Raw genomic sequence first — 21,328 nt, 5'->3', positions numbered from 1 at the left:
CAAACGTTCTCCTGTAGTTAATGAGTTCTCACCTACATTATTCTACAACAGAACCTTTCGCAGGAAAAGGAAAATAAAATCCATTTCGTTCATTTAAAGGTGAGGATGGCTGCTCTCTCCAGCCCTATTTACCTCAAAATAAATCCTTAAAAATATTTCTTTATTAATTATATGAAATTCAATTATAAATGATTAGATGCCAGATGTTGCCTACAAGCAAAAGCCCTTAGAGACTACAGGAAAGAGCCATGCATTCCAGGTGCCACAGAGCTTTGATTGCTGTGTAAGTTCTCAGCTCCAGCTATAAACTAATACTTTAATAAATTCAATGAGCACAAAAATGCCCAGGGAAGCAAAATAATCATAATTAGCCCAGTGCATACTTGAGCAGAATGACCTAATTTAAAAAGTGTTTTGCAAAGCAATTCTCATATTGAAAGGCAATTACACAGAGCAAAATAAAAATTGTATTTTTGAGATCCATACAAAAAAGCACCAGCAAGTATCCATGAAAAGGGATGTAAGAGACTACAGAGGATAGTAGGGAATAGCACATATTTTCAATTTCTTCCAGGCCTTCTCTTGTTTAAAAAAAGGAGAACTTAAATATCAAGAGCAACTGTTAGCACTTTACTGACACGAGGCCTCCTCGCCATATCCTGAATTACTGGGACTAAGACCACTGACATTTTCATTCTGTTACATTAGTCTTGCTTGTTAGTATTTTTCCACTAATAAAAATCTGTCTTTTTTTTTCCCTTCCATCCTCTTTTAGGTGGCCAGTTACCCAGCAAAAGGCATGGAGAAAAAGGCAACGATTACTTTGGATATCGACAAAGTTCAGGTGACAATGACTTTAATGTAGCCCTTTAGAGGGTAAAACACATAAGCAGATGAAAAGACTCTGGAAAGACTTTTAATAGGAATTACCCTTTCTAACACCTAAAAAAAAGCCTGGAAAAGTTAATTTTTCATTATGCTGTGATCAGATGCTTTTACTAGCTTGCTGGTCCGTTCATCATCTCTACTTAGTACTATGAAACAAGGAGATACTTTCCATGTGAACGACTGTAAAGAGTCGTAAGTATTTTGTGTTTTTTAAACAATATCAGACCCATCTTTTTCTATGGAAGCCTCAATGCAGATCATTAAGGTATTACTTGAACCTCCCATGAGAAAACCAGCAAGAGAGAGAGAGAGAAGCCCAAATGCTTAATTTGTGAAGATCCCAACTGAGGTTTTTTGGTTGCATCGTTTTGCCACCGACACTTTTGTATGGACATTCCCCAGCCATATTGCATGAGCAGGCTGCATGAAGAGCATAACTGGAAATATTTTGGGATCAATTGGCCATTCTTGCAGTCGCATTGTATCTGCACGCTTGAAAAAAAAATAAATTAAAAAGCTCAGATATTAAAAACCCAGCCAAATCAAGCATATAAAAATGTCAGACTGGCAAGAATCAAAAACCACATCATTATTAACTAGCTATCATAGAATGGACCATTTTATGGCTCTGTGGGGTACCACAATGCCTGCAAGACAATGACCAGTTGATAACAACTAGGTTCCATGGCACATGGTTTGGCAGCACCTCGCTTTTACAATGCAAAGACAATAAAATGTATCCAAAGTATTAAGTCAGGTTTGTAGCAGAGAATATATGGATACATACATATATGTGTATATTATACACGCATGCATGTAAGACGAGTGAATACAGTTGAGAAAGATATCGATCTTTTGCACCTTCCTTCCATGATTGCTGTGGGTAATGTACTATGCAAATGAGGGAAGAAGGAACAAAACCTGTGCTTTATAGATTACCACTGGTAAAAATAAGGAAAGTCTTGCTTAATAGGAAGACTGTAACAAGATTTTGCCCACAAACAAGTGTCCCCATCATGTTGACTAACAGAAATCATTACCTCTGTCTACAAAGCTTGTCCTGCTTGCATTCTAGAATCGCAGGATGACTGAGGTAGGAAGGGACGTCTGGAAATTGTCTACATCCAAACTCGAAGTTGAGTCACCTAGAGCTGGGTTGCCAACAGCTGTGTCCTGTCAGGTTTCGAATATCTCCAAGGATGCGAGACTCCACAACCTCCCTGGGCAAGTGGATGTATCTTAAAGGCATGTCTGAAATACTGTTACCATTACGCAAATGGTATGTGATGCCACTCTTGTTTCCCAGCTTTTTGCCTCTCAATTAGTTGAAATGGACAGTGTGGGGCAGGGAATCCCTCCTCAGGTGCTTTGTTACAATGTCTGGCAAAACCAAAGCCCTGACTCAGGCTGGGCCATTGTGATCTTTGGACTTTGTTCCTTGAAGTTGAAACGCTGCTTGGTTGCTACCTAACAAATGATGATATTTAATCCATACTTGCTGTAAGGGTAATGAATTGATAACAGCTCAGTTTTGATAATAGAACCCAGTTCAAAGACTTTATATGCTATAAAACATGAATCAAAGCTTGAGATGAACACTAGTTGTATTTTGAAAATTAAAAACAAAGATTCTCAAAATCTTGCAAGCAGAGAGAAACGACTTTGGAGTAATACTGCACACTGTACACTGACCTGCTGCAACAGTGAATTGTGATGAAATATCTGATGGGTGGAATTTTATCAGTTCCACACAATACAGTAAAAACACTGGAATGATTTGTGACCTGCCAAATAAAGAGGAGTAACTCTAGCCAAAGCATCCCTTCCTTCTGCCAGTATCTACCACTAATTAATTTTCCATTTTTTAATGTGGGAACAAATAGAAGTGATAAAACTGTTTCTGGCAAGATAAGCCTGAACTGATAAGCTGTGGAAAAATCTATCACACAGATAACACAAACCCAGAAAGTTAAAGCTGAGCATACCAGGCAAAAATCCCTATGTAAAAAAAAAAAAAGAAAAAAAAGAAAAGAAAAAAACCCCACGTTTCAATTCAGAGAGAAATTCTCTTTCAAATAGAAATCTCAGTAAAGTTAAAAAAAACAGATCTAAAACCCACTTAAGTTACAGAAAGCTGCCTTAACCATTGCTACTGGATTCCAAATAAATATTACACCCCAATGGTTTAGATTCTCCATCTTACTCAAATTCTGTTCAGTGCAACAACAGTGCACGCTGGACAAAATCGGATGACCTTTGCACCTTCAGATATTCACAGACTGACTAAACCAAACAACAAATGTAAGCCCACTTGCAGTATTCCTCTTGTAATGGCTGTCAGCTGAGGACAGCACAGGCAAGTTGAAACCTGCTGAAGAGTCCTGACAGAGTTCACTCTCAGGTGGTGGAAGGCATCCAAGACTGGAGGTGTTTTCTTGTTGAAAGATCTGCTACTCCTACAGCTTCTTTAAGCCATTTGGAGTAAATAGAGGGTAATGTGAAAAGCAAGTCTTTTATGAAGCAGGACCTATGTTTCATCAGTCCCCAAATACCACTTTTGGGACAACAGTTCTCAGGGGATCAGCACAGACAGTCCTGCCTGAAGAAATGGGAGCTCACTGCTTCAAGTTATAAACAAAACCAGTGCAGTAAATTCTCATAGTCACTTCCTGCTTCCAAAAGAGCAACTACATTCTAACTTAAACTAAATTTTGTAGCAATTATTGTTGTCAAATACTGAGCAAAAATAAGATCTGCTTTAAGAGAGTACTGTGAAACTCAGATAAAGCATCTGGGAATTAATAAATTCTACTGATCTTCCTCCAGTGGTAATCTTTAAGACATGAATCAGTATGAAATGGTGCTGTACTTGAGCTCAATAACACTAAAAATAAAAGGAGGTAACTTTGGGAAAAAATAAACTTTCTTGATTATTCAACTTGATTCACACTTTGTTATATTTCAAAAGCTAATGACTATGTACTTTTTATTGAACTAAGCACTGGTGTTTTTCTGTTGTAAGGCTAAAACGGGAAATAATATTTTCAAGGCAGAAAAGAATATAGCCTGTGAGTGCCACATGGCAGGTGAAGAATTTAAAGGTTACTGAAATGGCCCTTGAGTCACTTGAACTCAATGGGCGTGTTCCAGGTTACAATACAAGTAGAACTGCCCTTGTTTTCTCAGAGCACAGAATGCGACTACTGGAAATATTCAGATGTGACAGTGGTCAAATCACAGTAAAATGCTTTCTGTAAGGAGCAGTGAGTTTTTGGCTCAATATATGTTTTTCTTTCTCTACTTTCTATGAAATAACCTTGAAGTTCTGAAGGGCAAACCCAGAATATTTTACTAACAAATCTAATAAAACCAATTACTGTTATTTCTCCATTCTTCTTCAACCACCATGTGCATAAGGATGCACTTAGAGAGCGAGTCAAATGAGCACTGAGATTTGGCATTAGCATTTAGCTCTATGGTAATCGGTTACAACACAAACCACCCACAAGAACCAGCATAAAATGTTTAGGACAAGCCTATGTGGCCTAAACCAACAATTTTTACAGTATAGCAGCCTGACAATGAAAATCAAATGAGTTAGTGAATGTTCCCCAGATGAGGTCCTTGTTACGGAAGGAAGAATAAATACTAAAGAATATTGCCTCACTGAAGGAAAAAAGTTAGTTTGGGTGACTGTGTTTAGTCTTTCTCTTCTTTAACTCCCCTGACCCCTTCAAATAGGGTCTGAACTCACATTTCTAAAATCTTCTCTGCTTTTCCCTTCTTTCAGTCAGGTCAACATCCTTGACAGGCTCATAAGCATACACTATCCGTATGTACTGCCACACTTCTTTCTGGCAAAGCGTCTTTGGGTTGAAAAAAATGTAAGTAGTAAATGTAGTTAAATAATATATTTATAACCAAGAGGTAAAAGTGCACATAGTTAATCTAAGCCTTAAGAGATCCAAGTTCTGCATAATTATAGGAAACTTTAACAGATAACTAACACTGTGGAGTGGGGAATGTAATTATTTAAGATAATGCTTTTTGAAAACTAATTTCTACATGAGTAATTTTGGATAAGTAATTTCTTCCTTTCTGTTTTAGTTTTCTACTCTTAGAAGCTAAGCTACTAATAGGATTAACTGGCAAGTGCTATCATGAATTATTTAATATTCAAAAAATACTAGAGTCTTCTAGGATTATAATGATATAGAGATGCTGGAAAAACTATTTCATGTCAGAGCTACATTTAGCTAAGAAATTTTCAGCCTGAGAGAGAATACACAGATTTGTTTCCTGGACAATGGGTCGAAATATTTGTTGCCATTTCAGGCATGACTGAACGATGGCCCATTTCAGGACTTTTCAGACGTCAGCAGTAAGGGCTACTTTCCACAACAGCACTCTGACTGCAGGAGATAAAAGACTGTTTATTCTTTTTTCACAGGGGAGGAAAACAATGACAAAAGCAGGAAGGCAGCAGTAATGCAGAAATCTGGAGGTGATGATAAAGGGTATGGAGAATGGAGAAAGTTGTTCAGATAAATCCGTTCTGGCCAAAATCAGGCAGGTGACAACCAAATTTGTGTGACATTCAACTGAAGTGCGAATCACCATTTTTCAATTCAGTAATTAAAGAAAATTTTAAATTTCATTGGGTGTGACAAAAAGTGATTTGAAATACAGAACACAAGCACTGAAGTATTTTAAACCTTTAGAACCCAACTTTGCATTGTTTTCCCCGAGTGCACTGTACAGCCCTTAAAAACAAGAAAGGACACTGCATCTGTTCAAAAGCATCGCTGCTGCACCCTGAAGTACACTGAATTGATCCTGACATGTTACTGCTTCACTCTTGACATCTTGCGAGCAGTCAGAGCTAGCCAAATAGCAAGCAAATAACCCCTAGCTTGGAGAAAATTTCAATTAGCAGCAAATGGTAAAAAATAGCACCTGAGAACAAGGCAGATCTTAAAATGAGAATTGCTTAATACAGTGAATGAAGGTATGGATTTAAACATTAACTGTATGAGGAATAATTTAGTTGCACAAGCAACTAAAGAGAATTTTAACAACTTTTCTCTTTGAAAAAACTGGTTTTGTTGCCCAGCTGATTTAATTTATAAAACTCCCAACGTTTTAGAAGGGGCTGAAATAGCAGTGAGCATGAACACAGACACACTGCCCCCTGCAGCCAGGTCTCTGTTAGAGTATCTCGCATCTTGAGTAATGTAACAGTATAACCCAAACAGATCCATTTCCCAGGAAGTTTAATTAAGCAGAATACAGCTAAACAAATTGCCATTTATTTGTGGATCAAGCCCCCACCACTTGGTGTCACGTTGTGTACTATTTCATTACTAAGGCAAATACAGCAAGAGTTAATCTCTCCCTCCAAACCCTCCTATTTATCATTATCACTTTGTTGGTGAACAGATCTCTTCTGTCACTCTCAGCTGCTCCAATTTTCACACCGTTGCTGAGTCCTCCTCTTTGTCATTTTAATAAATCTTTAAAACATAGGTCAGTGAAAACCCTAGAGACAGCAGCACAATTAATAACAGTTTGTTTCTTTAGAAAATTGTAATTTTAGACAAATATAGTCTTTTAACAGATCATACCAGCCAATAAAAGGTGACTGCATTCAGATAATACACTAGACTTCTGCAAAGAGCATGTCTTCATGATCACACAAACAGCATATGGAGTCTGCACATGAGACAAATGCAAGAGTCTTTATGCAGAAACTCCAGTGCACAAGACATGCCGCAACTCACAGGAGGAAGCACATCAGTTCTCAAGCCACAAGACTAAACTTTCTAGTCTTTCTTCACACATTTCTTCAGCAGTTTAGATTAATATGGTTGTTTCTGTGTAGAAACAGTAGAAAGTATTCAGGAATAAGTACTCAAAGGCAGTTACTGCCAAGAAGTTGTACTGAAAAATAGTAAAGCGTCAAAGTTTAATTTTTCATCCTTCTTACCAGAGTGACATATCATCATTAAAAGGATGGATTATAAAAGGAGAAATCTTGTCTATTCCCAATAAGCCACTCTTGTTCATACAAATATAAACAAACATTTTATTTAGTTTTTGTTCTTCTCTGGACAATTACAAATAATGTCTCGAATCAAAGAGCCAGATTTCTAAACCACTAGCATCAGGAAATTCTACTAAGTGCCAGATGTCGCTCATTCTAAAATTGTCATTAAACAAAAAAAAAAATCCTTCAAAACTGATTTCAGGTTCAACTATTTCAAGTAATTTTACTCGGAGATGCAGGGCTGGTTATGTATGCTACATGCTAGAACTTGTGCCATCCTTAAATCTTATTTTCATTTTGTTGCATTTTATACATAAAGTTATTGTGATCTATACTTGGTATTTGCCCAAAAGAAGAAATTCATCAAAGCTTATTAAATAAATCTAAGCTCTAAGGTAACTGTTATGTTGAAACAGTAGCATTTTATATGGCTTCCTAAGCATTGCTAGAAAGCTGTATCAAATAATTTTAAGATATTTTTTCAAATAACTTTGGCTCATAAACTGATTGTCAGCTTAGAATCATGAATACAAATATTACAAGTTAATGTTTCAGCTGCTGTTATAGAGGCTGGTACCTCCACAGTGCTGTTGCTATAGCTCCCCTACCACATATCTCTTTATAATAAATAGGTAAATATACACAAACTATTGAGATGTACAGATATTCATCTATACACACAGGCAAGAATAAACAGTGCAAACTTCCTCCTCAAAATACTTTTTGCAATAGTCAAAAGATCAAGAAGGATACAGAAGCTTGTACTTTTTCCCCACATGGAATTGCACAGACAAGTACTTCTATAGCATACATCTTTAATATTTGTATTTAAGCAGCATAAATCTCTCAGCATCTATTCAAAACAACATCTTAGTACAGAAAAGTTCTAGAGTAATAGAGAAAGCTTTTAAACAAAATCTTAAATTATAAGAATGCTTGAAAAGGACTGGTGAATCCAAGGAAATGAACAGTTATCATCCTCCGGCTTGCACTCAAACTGAAAAGCTCTTAAGAAGGGAACCCAGATTGGAAGCACAGTATTTTTCACCTCACGTGCCTCTTAAGGCAGCTAATTTCTCAGTCATTCTGAGGAGCATTGTGTCTTTACAGACTATTTATTCAAAGGTGGATTCAGAGGAGGGGCAAAAGTATACCCAGAAAAAACACAAGCTTCCGTTTTCACTGAGCTGCGCTGCTTTAGGTCGACTGCCTGCTTCCTCAGAAAAAGGAACCTTTTGGCATTTGCCAGTAGGCTCAAATATCTAGAAATGCTGAAAAGGTGAAACAAAAAACTTTCTCTGTGCTGCCTTCCTACCTGATCTTTTGTCTCATATGTTCCCCTCAGGGATGCACGAGAAATTTCTCTGAATAATTCATAAGCACCTAGGCAGAAAACAGCTTCTACTTTGGAACAGAAAGATTGGGTAAGAAGCTGATTGCAGCTGTTCTACTCTGCTCTATCTGGAAGAAAACGGGATTTTTAAAAAAAGTAATTTTCATAACATAGTAAGCACAGAATATATAGATGTATTATCTAAGCAAACATGCATTTATGCTGGGGAAGGCAACTTTGTACTTGAAGCTACATGTTCCTTTGAGGGCAAGACTGAGTCTCTACCTGTCAAAAATCCCAAGAAATCACGCAGCATGAAGGTAATCAATCAACATGTAGAATTCAACTTTTAGCTTGGAATTAGATAGCAGATGACTGGTCTTTCCTCTAGACTACAGTATCCAGCTCTTCTCTTACCATAAGCCACCTTTATTTGCCAACAGCACTGCATATTAGGCAGATGCAAATGACTTCTTTTGCTACAGTCTCTGTTAGGGCTGTATCCCAGTTTTGGCTGGGGTAGAGTTAATTTTCTTCCTAGCAGCTGGCACAGTGCTGTGTTTTGGATTTAGGATGAGAAGAATGTTGATAACACACTGATGTTTTAGTTGTTGCTAAGCAGTGCTTACACCAGTCAAGGACTTTTCAGCTTCCCCTGCTCTGCCAGGTGCACAAGAAGCTGGGAGGGGGCACAGCCAGGACAGCTGCCCCCAACTGCCCAAAGAGGTATATTCCATACCATATGACATCATGCTCAGTGTATAAACTGGGGGAAGTTGGCCAGGGGGCAGTGACCGCTGCTTAGGGACAGGCTGGGCATCGGTCTTCAGCTGGTGAGCAAAGGCATTGTGCGTCACTTGTTTTGTGTATCCTTTTATCATTATTATTATTATTATTCTTTCCCTCTGCTGTTTTATTAAACTGTCTTTATCTCAACCCATGTGTTTTACTTTTTTTCTTGATTCCCTCAGATCCCTGTGTGATGCTCAGTTGCCAACTGGAGTTAAACCACGCCAGACTGAAATACTCTTATTGCCTGCAGCCCCTTTTTATGTCCCAACACACACAGAAGAGAGAATAAAAGGCCAGAGGAGGCTGTTTCTAAAGCTATTTTGCTAATAAGAACATAGATTCAAAACTCATAAGCTATGGGTTACCCACATCAAGTACTTATTAATGTGGACTGAAGACTTACCAGCCTCTGCATGCTTTTCACATGGGTAGGACTAATAGATAAGGCCTCTTCATACCAGCGTTTGGCTTCATCAATATTTCCACGAAGTTCAGCCACCTGACCTCTCATGTAGAGAACATAGTGCGACATCGGAAAGAGATTAGCTGCTTCCTGGGTACACGCTGTGGCCTCTGCAGGCTTCCCAATCCCTATGTAGACTTCAGCTGTGGAAGGAATGTGAGGACCAATGAGTGATTCTTGCTTCATCATACCATGACGAGATGTTGTCACATGTGCTGTACTTGCAAATTGTTTCATTCTAACCAAAGGCTGTTTTCCTCAAAAAAATTCCCAGCTTAAGAGAAATTATTACAAAAACTATTCTAAACAACTTATTCTTTTAGGAAAGTTGCTTTTCTAAATGCAATAGGAGTTTGAGCCTCTAAATGGCTATTTTAAACAGCAAGAAACTCTTTATAGTTTGTTATTTTTAACTGAAGTCTCGGATTTTTTCATTTTAGTTTTATTTTTAAGATGTGAGCATGCCAGAATTCCAGTACTATTTAAGAACAGAAAACCCAACACAAAACAGCACCCAGAGATCCTTACAGTAGGTAAGAGAATACAATTAATTACTGGGTTTCTGAATTTTACATGTCAGCCGTTAAGGAAGCAGTAGCAATTGCTCCAGCTACCAATCACTAAATGGCAAACCTAGTGCTAAGTTTCCCACTTCAGAGCATTTTAAAAGAAATATAATGTTATTTGATATGAAAAGTTTCCTAGTTAAGTTAGCAGAACATGTGAAATGCTCAATCAGCATTCCAATTTGAGAAAATTTGTTCATATTTTCAAGCATTTTATCTAAGATGTCCTCCAGAAGCTAAGAACATTTAACTCTGTAGCTTAAAATAAAAAAAAGCAGCTATATTTAATTTAACATAAATCACTCCTGATGAAAGCAGCTGAATAGCCCGACACATACTTGTCTAAATCAGATTTACTGAATGAACCTTTTTTCCCTTAGAGTCAATGATTAACAACTAACAATAGAAGAAGTATTTGCCTTCAAATAGCTCTTATGGCACTCTTCAACGCTGCAATTTCACTACCCTGCTGGATTATCTTGATCTCTTGCTAAAAGAGTGGGAGAGGAGAGGAAAAAGAGATACTAAATGCAAGAAAAAGACATTAAAGTTTTTGGGTTGGGTTACCTATTTCCTTTACGTTGATATAGACCCTAGAAAAATTGAACCTCAAAGTAATTGTATAACTGCATTCTGTTCTACCACATTATACAAGTCTTCCAGAATAAGGTTTAATTCAAAATGCTCCATCAAAACAGCAAAGTCATCTATCACCATTCAAGACATGCTTCTCACTGAGCAGTACAGGCCACCCAGCATCGGTCAGCCAGTAGTGAGCAAATGCATCACTTGTGGTTTTTTTCCCGGATTTTGTTTCTCTCTCTCTCTCTCATTGTTTTCCTTTTCATTACAATTTTTAAATTATTATCATTATTACTTTATTTCAATTATTAAACTGTTCTTATCTCAACCCATGAGTTTTCTTACTTTTGCTCTTCTGATTCTCTCCCCCATCCTACCGGGGAGAGGAGGGTGAGTGAGTGGCCATGTGGTGCTTGGTTGCCAGCTGCAGCTAAACCACAACAAATTGTTAGCAAATCATGTGCAGAAACTAAAAATTACTTAAGTAGGTGATTATCTGCTACCGCGATAATTCTAGACTGAAAAATAAGCAGCGATTGGACAATTTGACTGCAGGTGAAATTCTGTATTCCTTGAGGGGAAACAAGTATAGTAGAAATGGCTTTTAACACTAACCAACAGAGGCTGCAATATTGCTTATAAAATAGTCTTAACGTTACTGTAAGAGATACTAAATCTTGCTGTCCTGCTTACTAACTGCAGCAGAGAAACTCGACAGTTATTAACAGACCTTCCTAGAAGGATTTAATCTAAACAAAATAATTACGTTATGTTTAAAGTTTTTATAGAGTTATTTTAAAAATACATTCTCCTTTCCTCTACCAGACATTATGCCACCCCAACAGAAAATACAGTGGACTTTTTGAAAAACTATTAAAGAACGAATAGAAAGTTGAACTTGTGGCTAGGTGTTAAGCATCAAAGTTCATTCAAGAAATTTCTGAAGCTGAAGGAGAGCTGTTCATTCTGAGATAATGACATCAAACTGAATAAAAATGTTAAAAAGCAAGACGGTAAATTCAAATAAATGAGTTGTGGAAGACTGACATGTGCCAGCAGACTTTATAGGAGCAGCAGTTTGAAGAGAAACCAGGTGCCAAGTTTGATGTGCTTGTCTCTATGTCTCCACCTTGAGAATGCCAAGAATGCCTTCTGGCTCAAACCCTTCCAACGCTTACACTTGCATTTTATTGACAAATCAATCTTTTTTGCAGTCAATCTGCATAGCAATATTGAGTTCGGCTTTAATGCATTTCTCAAATGACCATCACAGCCATTGATCATTTAGGGACAGGTCTGGTTTTTATTTGTGAGTTACTGCAGAATGTACTAATTGCAAAAGTAATTTTGTTTCATGTTTAAAATAAGCCTTATTTTCCACCTTTACACTGTATGCCCAGAAGTGAAAGGCTGAAGCAGTCCATTAATAAACACATGTTACTGTGTGCAAAATCAACTTCTTCGGACTGCATGCCATGCTCATTTACGCTAATGACAGCTGGAATGGCACTGTATATCCTTTAGAACAAGCATTTTGTCCCTTTTTCACATCATATATATTAGTTTGGGTAAATGTATTCCACTAAGTTTTGCATGTATTAGAACTTATTTACATAACTGTTCCATGTCTCTGTAACCTAGCAGGAAGAATAAGTCTCAATTTTTGTATTTTAAGACTTAAAGCTTATTAAAGATTTCACACACACACACACTTAGTAAAACACACACTGCACAACCATACAGGGAGTCAAACAGTTAAACCTGGCATTAATCTCAAAAAGGAAACGATTTCCCAATGGTAAATCTTCGCTTTTGTTTAAAGAAAATGAGCTGTAAGGCATTAAGTAATTTTATCGCTGTTTTCTATGCAAGTAACCCATATATACTGATGAAGATACCTTCCAGAATATCTGCTTTCTATTGTGCTTCTGGGAGAAAAGTTTATTCTGAAAGTCACAGTAAAGAGCCTTTCTCAAGGATCAGGATGTTTCCTGTAGCAGGACAAGTAGCCGAATAGCAGGATACCTAAACACTCTGAAACACAGCACAAATCACCAGCCTGAAGTATCAAGAACAGGATCATTCCAAAGTGGAGAGGAAGTAGACTTCAGGTTGCAGTACCTTCTCTGAAGGCAGACAGAAGCTCTCTTTCATCCCCCCCTTTTTTTTTTTTTTTTCATTGCTCCCCATACGTGAAGAGTCAGAGCACTCTTTGTACTTTGGTGTGTCCTTCCTCTGGATTTTTAACACTTTAGTTCATTCACCAACCCAACTCTTTCCTACTTCCCACCTATGCTTCCTTCTGCTGGGAATCAAGAATATGGCCTACAGACCATGCTTGCTGAGATAGGTATTTTTAAGAGTGGAAAGTGCAGCGCATTGCAGCAGCAGACCACCAACGTGTATGCAAACCTAAGTTGTGAACTAAAAAGGAATCAGCAAAGAGTGTCCAGATTCCTCCATTGTGGGCAAAACAGTAGCAGTCACTTGCATGGACTGGATAAGCAGCAACACGACATAACCAACAAAATTAAACAACAGAAAATAAGCAGTGGAACAAGCTGTCATAGAATGTTGAGGAATGATCAGCTATAGATGCTAAGAGCTACTGTAGATGGTCACCTGTGATGGTTTATAAATATTTAAAATCAATGATGCCATGATGCAACGCCTACACTATGCCCTGGTGGACCTTGCCTTGTTCTAATCTGTGTTGCTTTTGAGGAGCCCTCCCACCCCTAACTAAGATCACTATTATTAATCACTATCACTGCTCTTTCTTTCCAATCTTCAGGGCTGTTTGTCTAAAACACTATTAATAATTGGGAGCTGCCCTGTAATGATTTTGGCACAATAAAACTGTTAATACAAAATAGGTAACTTAAAATGCTAAGAAATACAGCACTGTTTTATTGAAGGTAAACATGAAGAAAAAAAGTAATTATGTCACTGAGAGATGCTCAAGTCTGAGAGCAGACCAAAGCAGAACAATTGCTGACTGATTTCTAAATTACACCTTTCTGATGCAAGTATCAATAAAAACAATTGCAAGGTACACATTTTTAACTGTGTAAAAATATATTGGATCATCATTTTCTGGTTAAAATTTTATATAACAGCCACTTGTGATACTGCATTTTGCTTGAGGCTTGCAGCAGCATAACAATACTAAATCCACTCAAGATGACTCCACATTTGGAAAAACAATCCTGGATCTTTTACATTACTGAAGTTAGAAGGAAGAGAACTGAATGAGAGCTCATTATCACATCTGCAAGGGACAGGTTCCTCAACGGTACTACTACCTTTTTTTTCCATATATGCAGAGTTATTTATTTTCAATTATAAAGCTTTTCGAATTGCAGGAACTCTATTCAGTACCTTACTAACATCTTTTTCCAACCAATGGAATTAGGGCATCTAAATTTCCAAATACTAAGATACTGAAGGTTCTTCAGAAACTAAATTCTTCACAGATAAGGGAGAGAGCATCTCTTGCCTTTGTTCTACAGAAGATATGACTCCACTGATAGCAGCTGCATTATAAAACTACTGCCTTAGCTTACATAAATGATCTTACACACCAACAACTCTAATGTGTTTTTATTTTCTGACTTGCCTCTGTGCCACACACACATCTGGAAAAAGTTTGATCTGATAAGTGATAACAGATTCTGAATGAAACCAACAGATTTTTACAAGTCCTTAGGCTAGCAAGAAAGGGGAGGGTAAAGAACAAAAAAGAAATTTACTTTCACAGTACCTGCATGAAGCCATATTTGAGCCAGAGTCATCCAAGGATGGAGGGGACCTTGTTTAGGGGCACTGCTTTGGAGAGATGAAGCAACCTCAGATAGTGCTTGCTCCACTCTGGAAGCTGCTATTGATGTGGCATGAACTGAACCTGTAGAAGTAATAAAAAAATTTACCATCATAGAAAGAATGAAGGCCATACACATCGCATAAAACATTTAATTCTAACCCTTTTCATAAGAGGTTTTACCCCAAACTCCTCAAGATTTAATTTACATGTACTGTTTCGGAGAAGTTTTTTTGAAATGTCAGGTTAATCTTCCTTGTTATGAAAGCTTTTATACTGGTCTGAAAGACTATATAAAAAACACACTGAACAGTGGTAACTATACCTGACACATTTTTGGGTTGCTACTATGAATACTCTCTATTAAACTCGACACTTCTTTTCTGGCAATGTATGATCCAAAAAAAGGTTTGTGATGGTATCGTACACTGTAATCTTCAGGTTGCTGCATGCACTTTGATGTTAGTAATTGCTATGTCTTTCTATAGAGTACAATTAGAGGACTATTTTAAGACTAATAACAGTACAAAAAAGAGAACTAAAATATACAAGATGGTCACAACACACCCCATCACAAATACACAACTAAACTGCACTGAATGTAAACCTTAGCTAATCGAGAAGGTTCAGTTAAAATGCCTTGTGACAAAAAAAGTCCCTTGCATAAAGAACATTCCCAAAGCATGCAATGTAAAGGATAATTCTCTTAAAATGAAGAATTTACAAGTGAGATTAGAATCTCATTGGCAAATACTACCCCTTTGTAAGTACTGGAAATAAAAAAGCTTCTATGACTAGAGAATATCTAATGGCAACTGTACTTTGGATAGCCAACTACTGACAGTGTATTTAGTCATGATTTCTTTTTTAAAATCAAGACCATGAATATTTTAAGCTACACTCCTCGTCATCTAAGCCTCAATGTATCTCTAGCTGTTTCATAATTACAAATAACAAAATCTCCAACTGACTAGGCCTGATTAATAAATAATGGAAATGAAATATTCCATACTGGATCAAGATAAGAAGCCTTCTAAGCCCATCAGCATATCTGCAATGGTCAACAGTGCAGGTTTCCCAAAAGAAAGTATCAAATCTTGTATAGGTTGAACTGCACCCCACAAGCTCATCCTCATCACTAGCAGTTAAGAAATAAATGAAACCTTCGCTCTCAATATCACCAATTTTCTAAGAATTTTAACAAGAAGAGATTTGCCACATAAAACATACATTCTTAAGTGTGACAAGATAAAGCAGCAAACCAGAAAACCAGAAGAAATTCCTAGTACACAGGTCAGTGGTAAGAGGAAGTTTGTCTGAAAGTGTGCACCATGTTTCCCCTAACTGACAGTAACAAGGGCAAAGCATTACAGGACATAATGAGCATTTCATATGTCATCATAAACAAGGAATTGCCCTGAAGATCTGAGACAGTATCTGGACATGGAGTTTGCTTTCCTCTACTGGCTGATGAAAAAAACTCAAACTCTAGCCTGCAGAGTTGAACATTCACTAAAGTTTTTGTGGGTCTTATACTTAAGCCTTAACTTCTGAAGAAATACAAAAGGGAAGTCCAAGCAAGAAGCACGTGGAATGTATACTAAGAAAAATACTAGCAAAGGTACCATAAGTAAACACTAGTCACCAGTAATCCTCCTCTTGTCTGACATCCCTTTTTGTAAATGCATGCCACTGCAGCCTCTCACTTGTTAGCCTTCCAGGGCCCAACAGTGAAAGAGTCTCCTCATTTCTCTAGAAGAATTTGCAAAGAAAATGTGCAATTCACTGACACAAAGGATATCATCTAATCGCTTCCTTCTGAAAAGCAAGTATTCCATTTAGTATTAAAAAGGGCCTATATTTTCTACTATTTAAAGCAAGGACTCTGGCTGCTAGCCAGGCCACAAGTAATTTCATACAGAAAATGTGCTGTTAGATTTTAAGCATCTAGTACTTAGCCATAAAGCACATAAGTAATATATGATTAAAACTTTATATACATCAATTTCTATATAAAAAGGATCTGTACTGTGATAAAATTCTTATGAGTTGCAGTGCCACCTATATTAAAGTTAAAATGGAGTGGATACAGAATGGTTCCTTATGGTAATTAACTCCTACCCTGGACTTTATTCTGAGTGGCAGAAAAAAGAAAAAACTTTAAAAAGAAATCTTTCTAAAAATTTTTTTTCAAAGTGTTATTCAAGTTGCTTACATTTCCTGTTTAGGAAAAAGGTATCCCTTAACATATTGCAGCAATTAGTCCTCTAAAGAAAACACACACTTACACAAAGTAATAGTCTTACTTTAGCCAAACCACCTGAAAATAGTTACCTCCTATCTTTCACTAAGTCACTGAAGCTGATATAAAAACATATTCTAAATTAATAATGAATATTAACAATCTAAAATTCAACACGGACCAAATAACTGGTTTAGAAACTCAGACTGCAGATTATTCAATGTAGTCAACTAAATTTAAGCTGCCTCTAAGCAACATCCCAAATAAATGGATTCCTGGGGTTTAAGTTTGAAGATCAATGTTAGGCAGCATACAAAGAAACTCGGTGTAATCTTCTGCAGGGCTGTTTGGAAATCCCAACCTTTGAAATCCTTCAGTCTTAATTAAAATGTAGAGAACTTAAGAATGTTGCAAAAAAGCACAAAGGCATCGATAAGTGAGCGCTTTTTTGTTTAGTTTTGTTTCTTTAAAAACCCTCCTTGCAGTGGCTATTAAGAGACATATCAAGCACAAGGCTATACAGTTTCCAAAAGGAGGGGGGACGACCTCTAGTACAGCCTTGCATGTCTAATCAGCACAGCCACGGTATCCCTTATTGGACTTTCACATCTTTGCTATTACCTTTTTTCTTTCTTTCTCTTTTTTTTTTAAATAACAGTAGTCTTTTGATACTGCCCAATCAGGCATCTTTCACGTGCATCACACTCATGCTATCTGATAGCTTTAACCCCTAACCCCTAAATATCAGGCATCTTTCACGTGCATCACACTCATGCTGATAGCTTTAACCCCTAACCCCTAAACGCTTCTTTAGTATAGCCACAGTTAGCTGTTATCATGACTCATTTCTGGCTCCTTTTGTTAAAACACAAATTAGTAAGCTTTCAATTTGCAGACAATAAAAATCATTTAAAGATCATGTAAAGATGCTGCGTACTAAAAAGCTTTTTTCTGACCTTCCTCCGAATTTTATTCAACCCTTTTCTTATTAGAACTAACTTATCTAAACTATTTGTTCCTTGTTCTAACCCAGGGGTCCCCAGATTCAGATCTTTATAGTCACATTACAATTGTAAAATGTATAGTAATTTCAACTACAACTGGTAAAGATATATAGTAGTTTGTTGGAAACTGAGGGTAAAGAGTGGATCTTAAAGTCTGCTTGAGGCCTCACAGATCCTATGTAGCCAGTTACTTACTAGGTGGCTCCCTGTTGGTTTTGTCATAAGCTCTCCTCTCTCTTCCCAGCCTTATCTGTATTTTTCTTTTTTTTGCTCTGTGTTCAGTACCCTCAGCCAAACACAAACATATCCTCATTTTCAGTGTTACAACTCACTCAGTTGTAGCTTCCTTCAAATGCTCAGGTAGAGTAGTAGCAATTTCTGGTTTAAAATGTTACTGTATTTTTCACGCACAGAAATATCCCTTGCTCTCCCCAGACAACTTCTAGACCTGCTGTTATAGTATGACACTTAAGAATCAAGAAAAAAATTCCTCAAAATACCACAAACAGCAAAGAGTGTTTATTTTAAAATATAAATGCATGAGGTCTGGAAAAGTAATGTATCACCAAAATGGATCCTGGTTACTCACTCTCATTTGTTTAGTCTTGTTCTGAAGCTTATTTATTCTAAAAAGGCCAAGTGCAAAACAGAGACTATCTCTGCAAGATCTGGAATTCACTACTTAAATTACTTATTGATTAACATCTGGAATCACAATCACATTGCACTCTGCAAAGTGTGACAAAAGGTCTTAATGGCAACAAAACGTTCCTAAACCAAAAAGGTATAACCTCCCACTCAAGTTTCCTGTAATGACATTTGTCCAGAACTTACAGTGTTTCTACTCACCATACTAACATATTATCTGTAACAACCATGGTTATGTCCATGTTTCAATTCAATCTCAAATAGAAGACCTACCAACAGCCTTGTACACACACAATTTAACCAAGAATTTAAGTAATCTCACAGAAACCTTTCTTTTCCAAGTCACATCTACAGTTCAACTTCTGCAAACAACAAAGTGTTCAACTTAGTTTCTTCAGGCTTTTCTTCAGATGAATATTATAGGAGAGTCTACAGGAAACCCATCATTTAAAGTCACCCTATATAAATAAGTGCATTATGACTTCTGCAGTGCTTTCCTTGGTCATTTTTCAATAAATTCTTCACAATGTAGCCTAATGGACATGAACTAAGACATGGACTCTGTCAGTGCTTAGTTGGCATGCAGGCTTGGAGAAAAACAAAATCACTTTGCTATGTACATCAAATTTTCCTTCTGAAAATGAGTAAAAGAATAGATTGTCATCCTTCATGAAACATGTTCACATCAACTGACAAAAACACTATAACAGGATTTCTTTTAATACCATAAAAGAGAGCATTACTAAACAGTTTTACATTCATCATGTTTTCAATGTTTCAACATTTACATAAAGAAAAAAATGCTTTAACAGCAATGCTCATGCAGGAGAGAAGAGGAAAAACCCCATGACTTTCCACTTTACATGCACACAAAGCTGGCTGTAAGAACATTAGCGGTGTGACATGCAGAGAACTCTGTGATAAAAAAAGCAATCACATGATACAAAGAGGCAGTACCTTCTGCAAGACTAATACATCACTGAAATGATGCATTTGAGAAGATAGATTGGCAGGTTTAGCCAAAATTAACAATTTTTCCTATAAAATTCATTAATTCATTCTGAGACAACTTTTACAATCACAAACTACAAAGCTAGCTATCTTTTGGTACAAAGTTATGCATGGAGATAGTAGTAGTCAGGTATGGCCAGCATCATTCACAGAACATCCTCTCAGCTCTTTCAAAAAGATTTTCCATGCTTAGTCACTGTCAAATGTGCTAGTTTACGTATTCTCTTACTTTTCTCTCCCCCACCAAATTGGTCTCCTACCTCATAAAAATCTATGAAAAAGTAAAGTAATCCATGAAAAAAATTCCATAATTTACTATTCAAGGCTAAACTAAACACACAGCTTTATAATGTAACTGGTTAGAGAAAAAGAACATTAGTTCACATCCTGGTTAAAACAGCAGTTATTTTTATTGATCTATATTCTTCATTCTCTCTTACTTAGCTTGCTTTCATAATTTCATTATTTTAAAGCGTACTCTTAAAAGATTTATTCTACAAGCAAAAATTGTACCACAAGAGAAAGTAGTAGCTTATTATGACTCATGACAGCAGTTGCAATGTTGCATTCTGGACCAACGTACGCCTTAGGAACAGCAGTGGCATAGCATCTTCTCTAATACAACATACTGGCAGCTGGCCATTATGTTATACAAGACCTTCCTAATATATCTTTATTTGCAGTCTGCTAGAAATGAATACTGCCTCTTTAATTATTAAATGCAAGTGTTAGTTGAGTGCATTCAGATCTTGTAAGATTACAGCCCTTGGGGTGACTGAATGGGCAAAGAGCATCAGCCTTGCTTTACACACTATCAAACTTCCACTACTGATGGACCAAACGTGCATTTTGTGGTAAAGGAAAAGGTGATTTAAGTCCTTAAGAAATTAATAGAATGGCACAGTGAGTACTACTTACAAACTGAAAAAAGGGAGTAAAAACCATGAAAGTAAGCATCTGATGGATTGCCTTTGAACAGATCAAACCGGAAATTAAAATCCAAAGAAAGAAGGAGAAAAAAACCCATATATATATATATATATATATATATGTAATTTTTTCCAAAAAAAATTACACGTTTGAAAAAAGTCTCCACGGGTTTGAAGGAAATGAACAGTTGGGCACAGGCTTTGTTCTCCTGTCAGACATTTCCCAGAATGTCAGACATTTCCCAGGAACAAAGGCTTCATAACCTACAGCATTTTCGGTTTTTCTATTCTTATAAACCAAAATAATAATCAAAAGAAACATTGTAGCCGAGAAGCACTTAAATTTGTCATATCCCAGGATGTAGAATATACTCCTCCTGCTGCAATTGTTGATGCAATAAATAAATTAAATGAAAAAATAATAAGAGATATCATCACTGAATTCCCTATAACACTGTAAGTAGAGAAAACGCCACTGATAAATCTTCATCTATTTAATTCACAAAAGCACTTGAAGCTTGAGACTGATGATTTCAGCTTTACAGGCTCATGTTCTTGTTTAGTAACTCCATTACTCTCTTAACTACACCTTGCTGTGACTGATAAAAGACCTTTCTACCGTAGAGTTTGGGATGCCCAGCGGAGTCACAGAACAGTTAGGCTGGAAGGGACCTCTGGAAATCAGGCAGTTGTATTCCCCTGTTCAAAGCAAGGCTAACGTCAAAGTAATACTGAGCTACTCAGGACCTTGTCCAGTTGAGTTCTGCCTACGCCCTACAAAGCTTCAGTTCAGCAGAGACCAATCCTCTGAAAGCCAGGAAATATAAAGAGGGGGGGCATCACTAGTGCCGTTGTAAAATCGCTTTGCTGAAGCTGTGAAAAGCCAGTAAGAGTTTTCCAGGCTCCAGGCAGAACGCCTGCACTACCTTTAGATGGTGGGAGGTTTCATTACAGCAAGCTAGCAGAGCTGTGAAACCAGTGTGGGCCGACAATATGCCAGTGGA

At 37.0% G+C, this 21,328-nt stretch overlaps 1 protein-coding gene across 2 annotated transcripts in view; it reads right to left on the bottom strand.

Moving 5' to 3' along the window:
• The window catches only part of LOC118451720 (tetratricopeptide repeat protein 7B-like), a 36,038-nt gene extending 21,466 nt beyond the window's left edge, over positions 1–14,572 (bottom strand). The window contains exons 1-2 of one of the 2 annotated variants that reach the window (XM_035889049.1): positions 14,434–14,572; positions 9,463–9,665 (exon numbers count right to left, since the gene is read on the bottom strand). In XM_035889049.1, coding sequence (XP_035744942.1) covers positions 9,463–9,665; positions 14,434–14,464 — 234 coding nt within the window. In that variant the 5' untranslated portion in view covers positions 14,465–14,572. Of the gene's footprint in view, positions 1–9,462; positions 9,666–12,568; positions 12,648–14,433 lie in introns of those variants that run through there. The other variant, XM_035889050.1, reaches the window with a different exon arrangement.
• Positions 14,573–21,328: the final 6,756 nt, after the last annotated feature.

The sequence above is a fragment of the Egretta garzetta genome, unplaced genomic scaffold (assembly GCF_000687185.1).
Source record: "Egretta garzetta isolate BGI_Z169 unplaced genomic scaffold, ASM68718v1 scaffold182, whole genome shotgun sequence".
NCBI lineage: Eukaryota > Metazoa > Chordata > Aves > Pelecaniformes > Ardeidae > Egretta > Egretta garzetta.
This window is presented reverse-complemented; position numbering and strand designations above follow the sequence as displayed.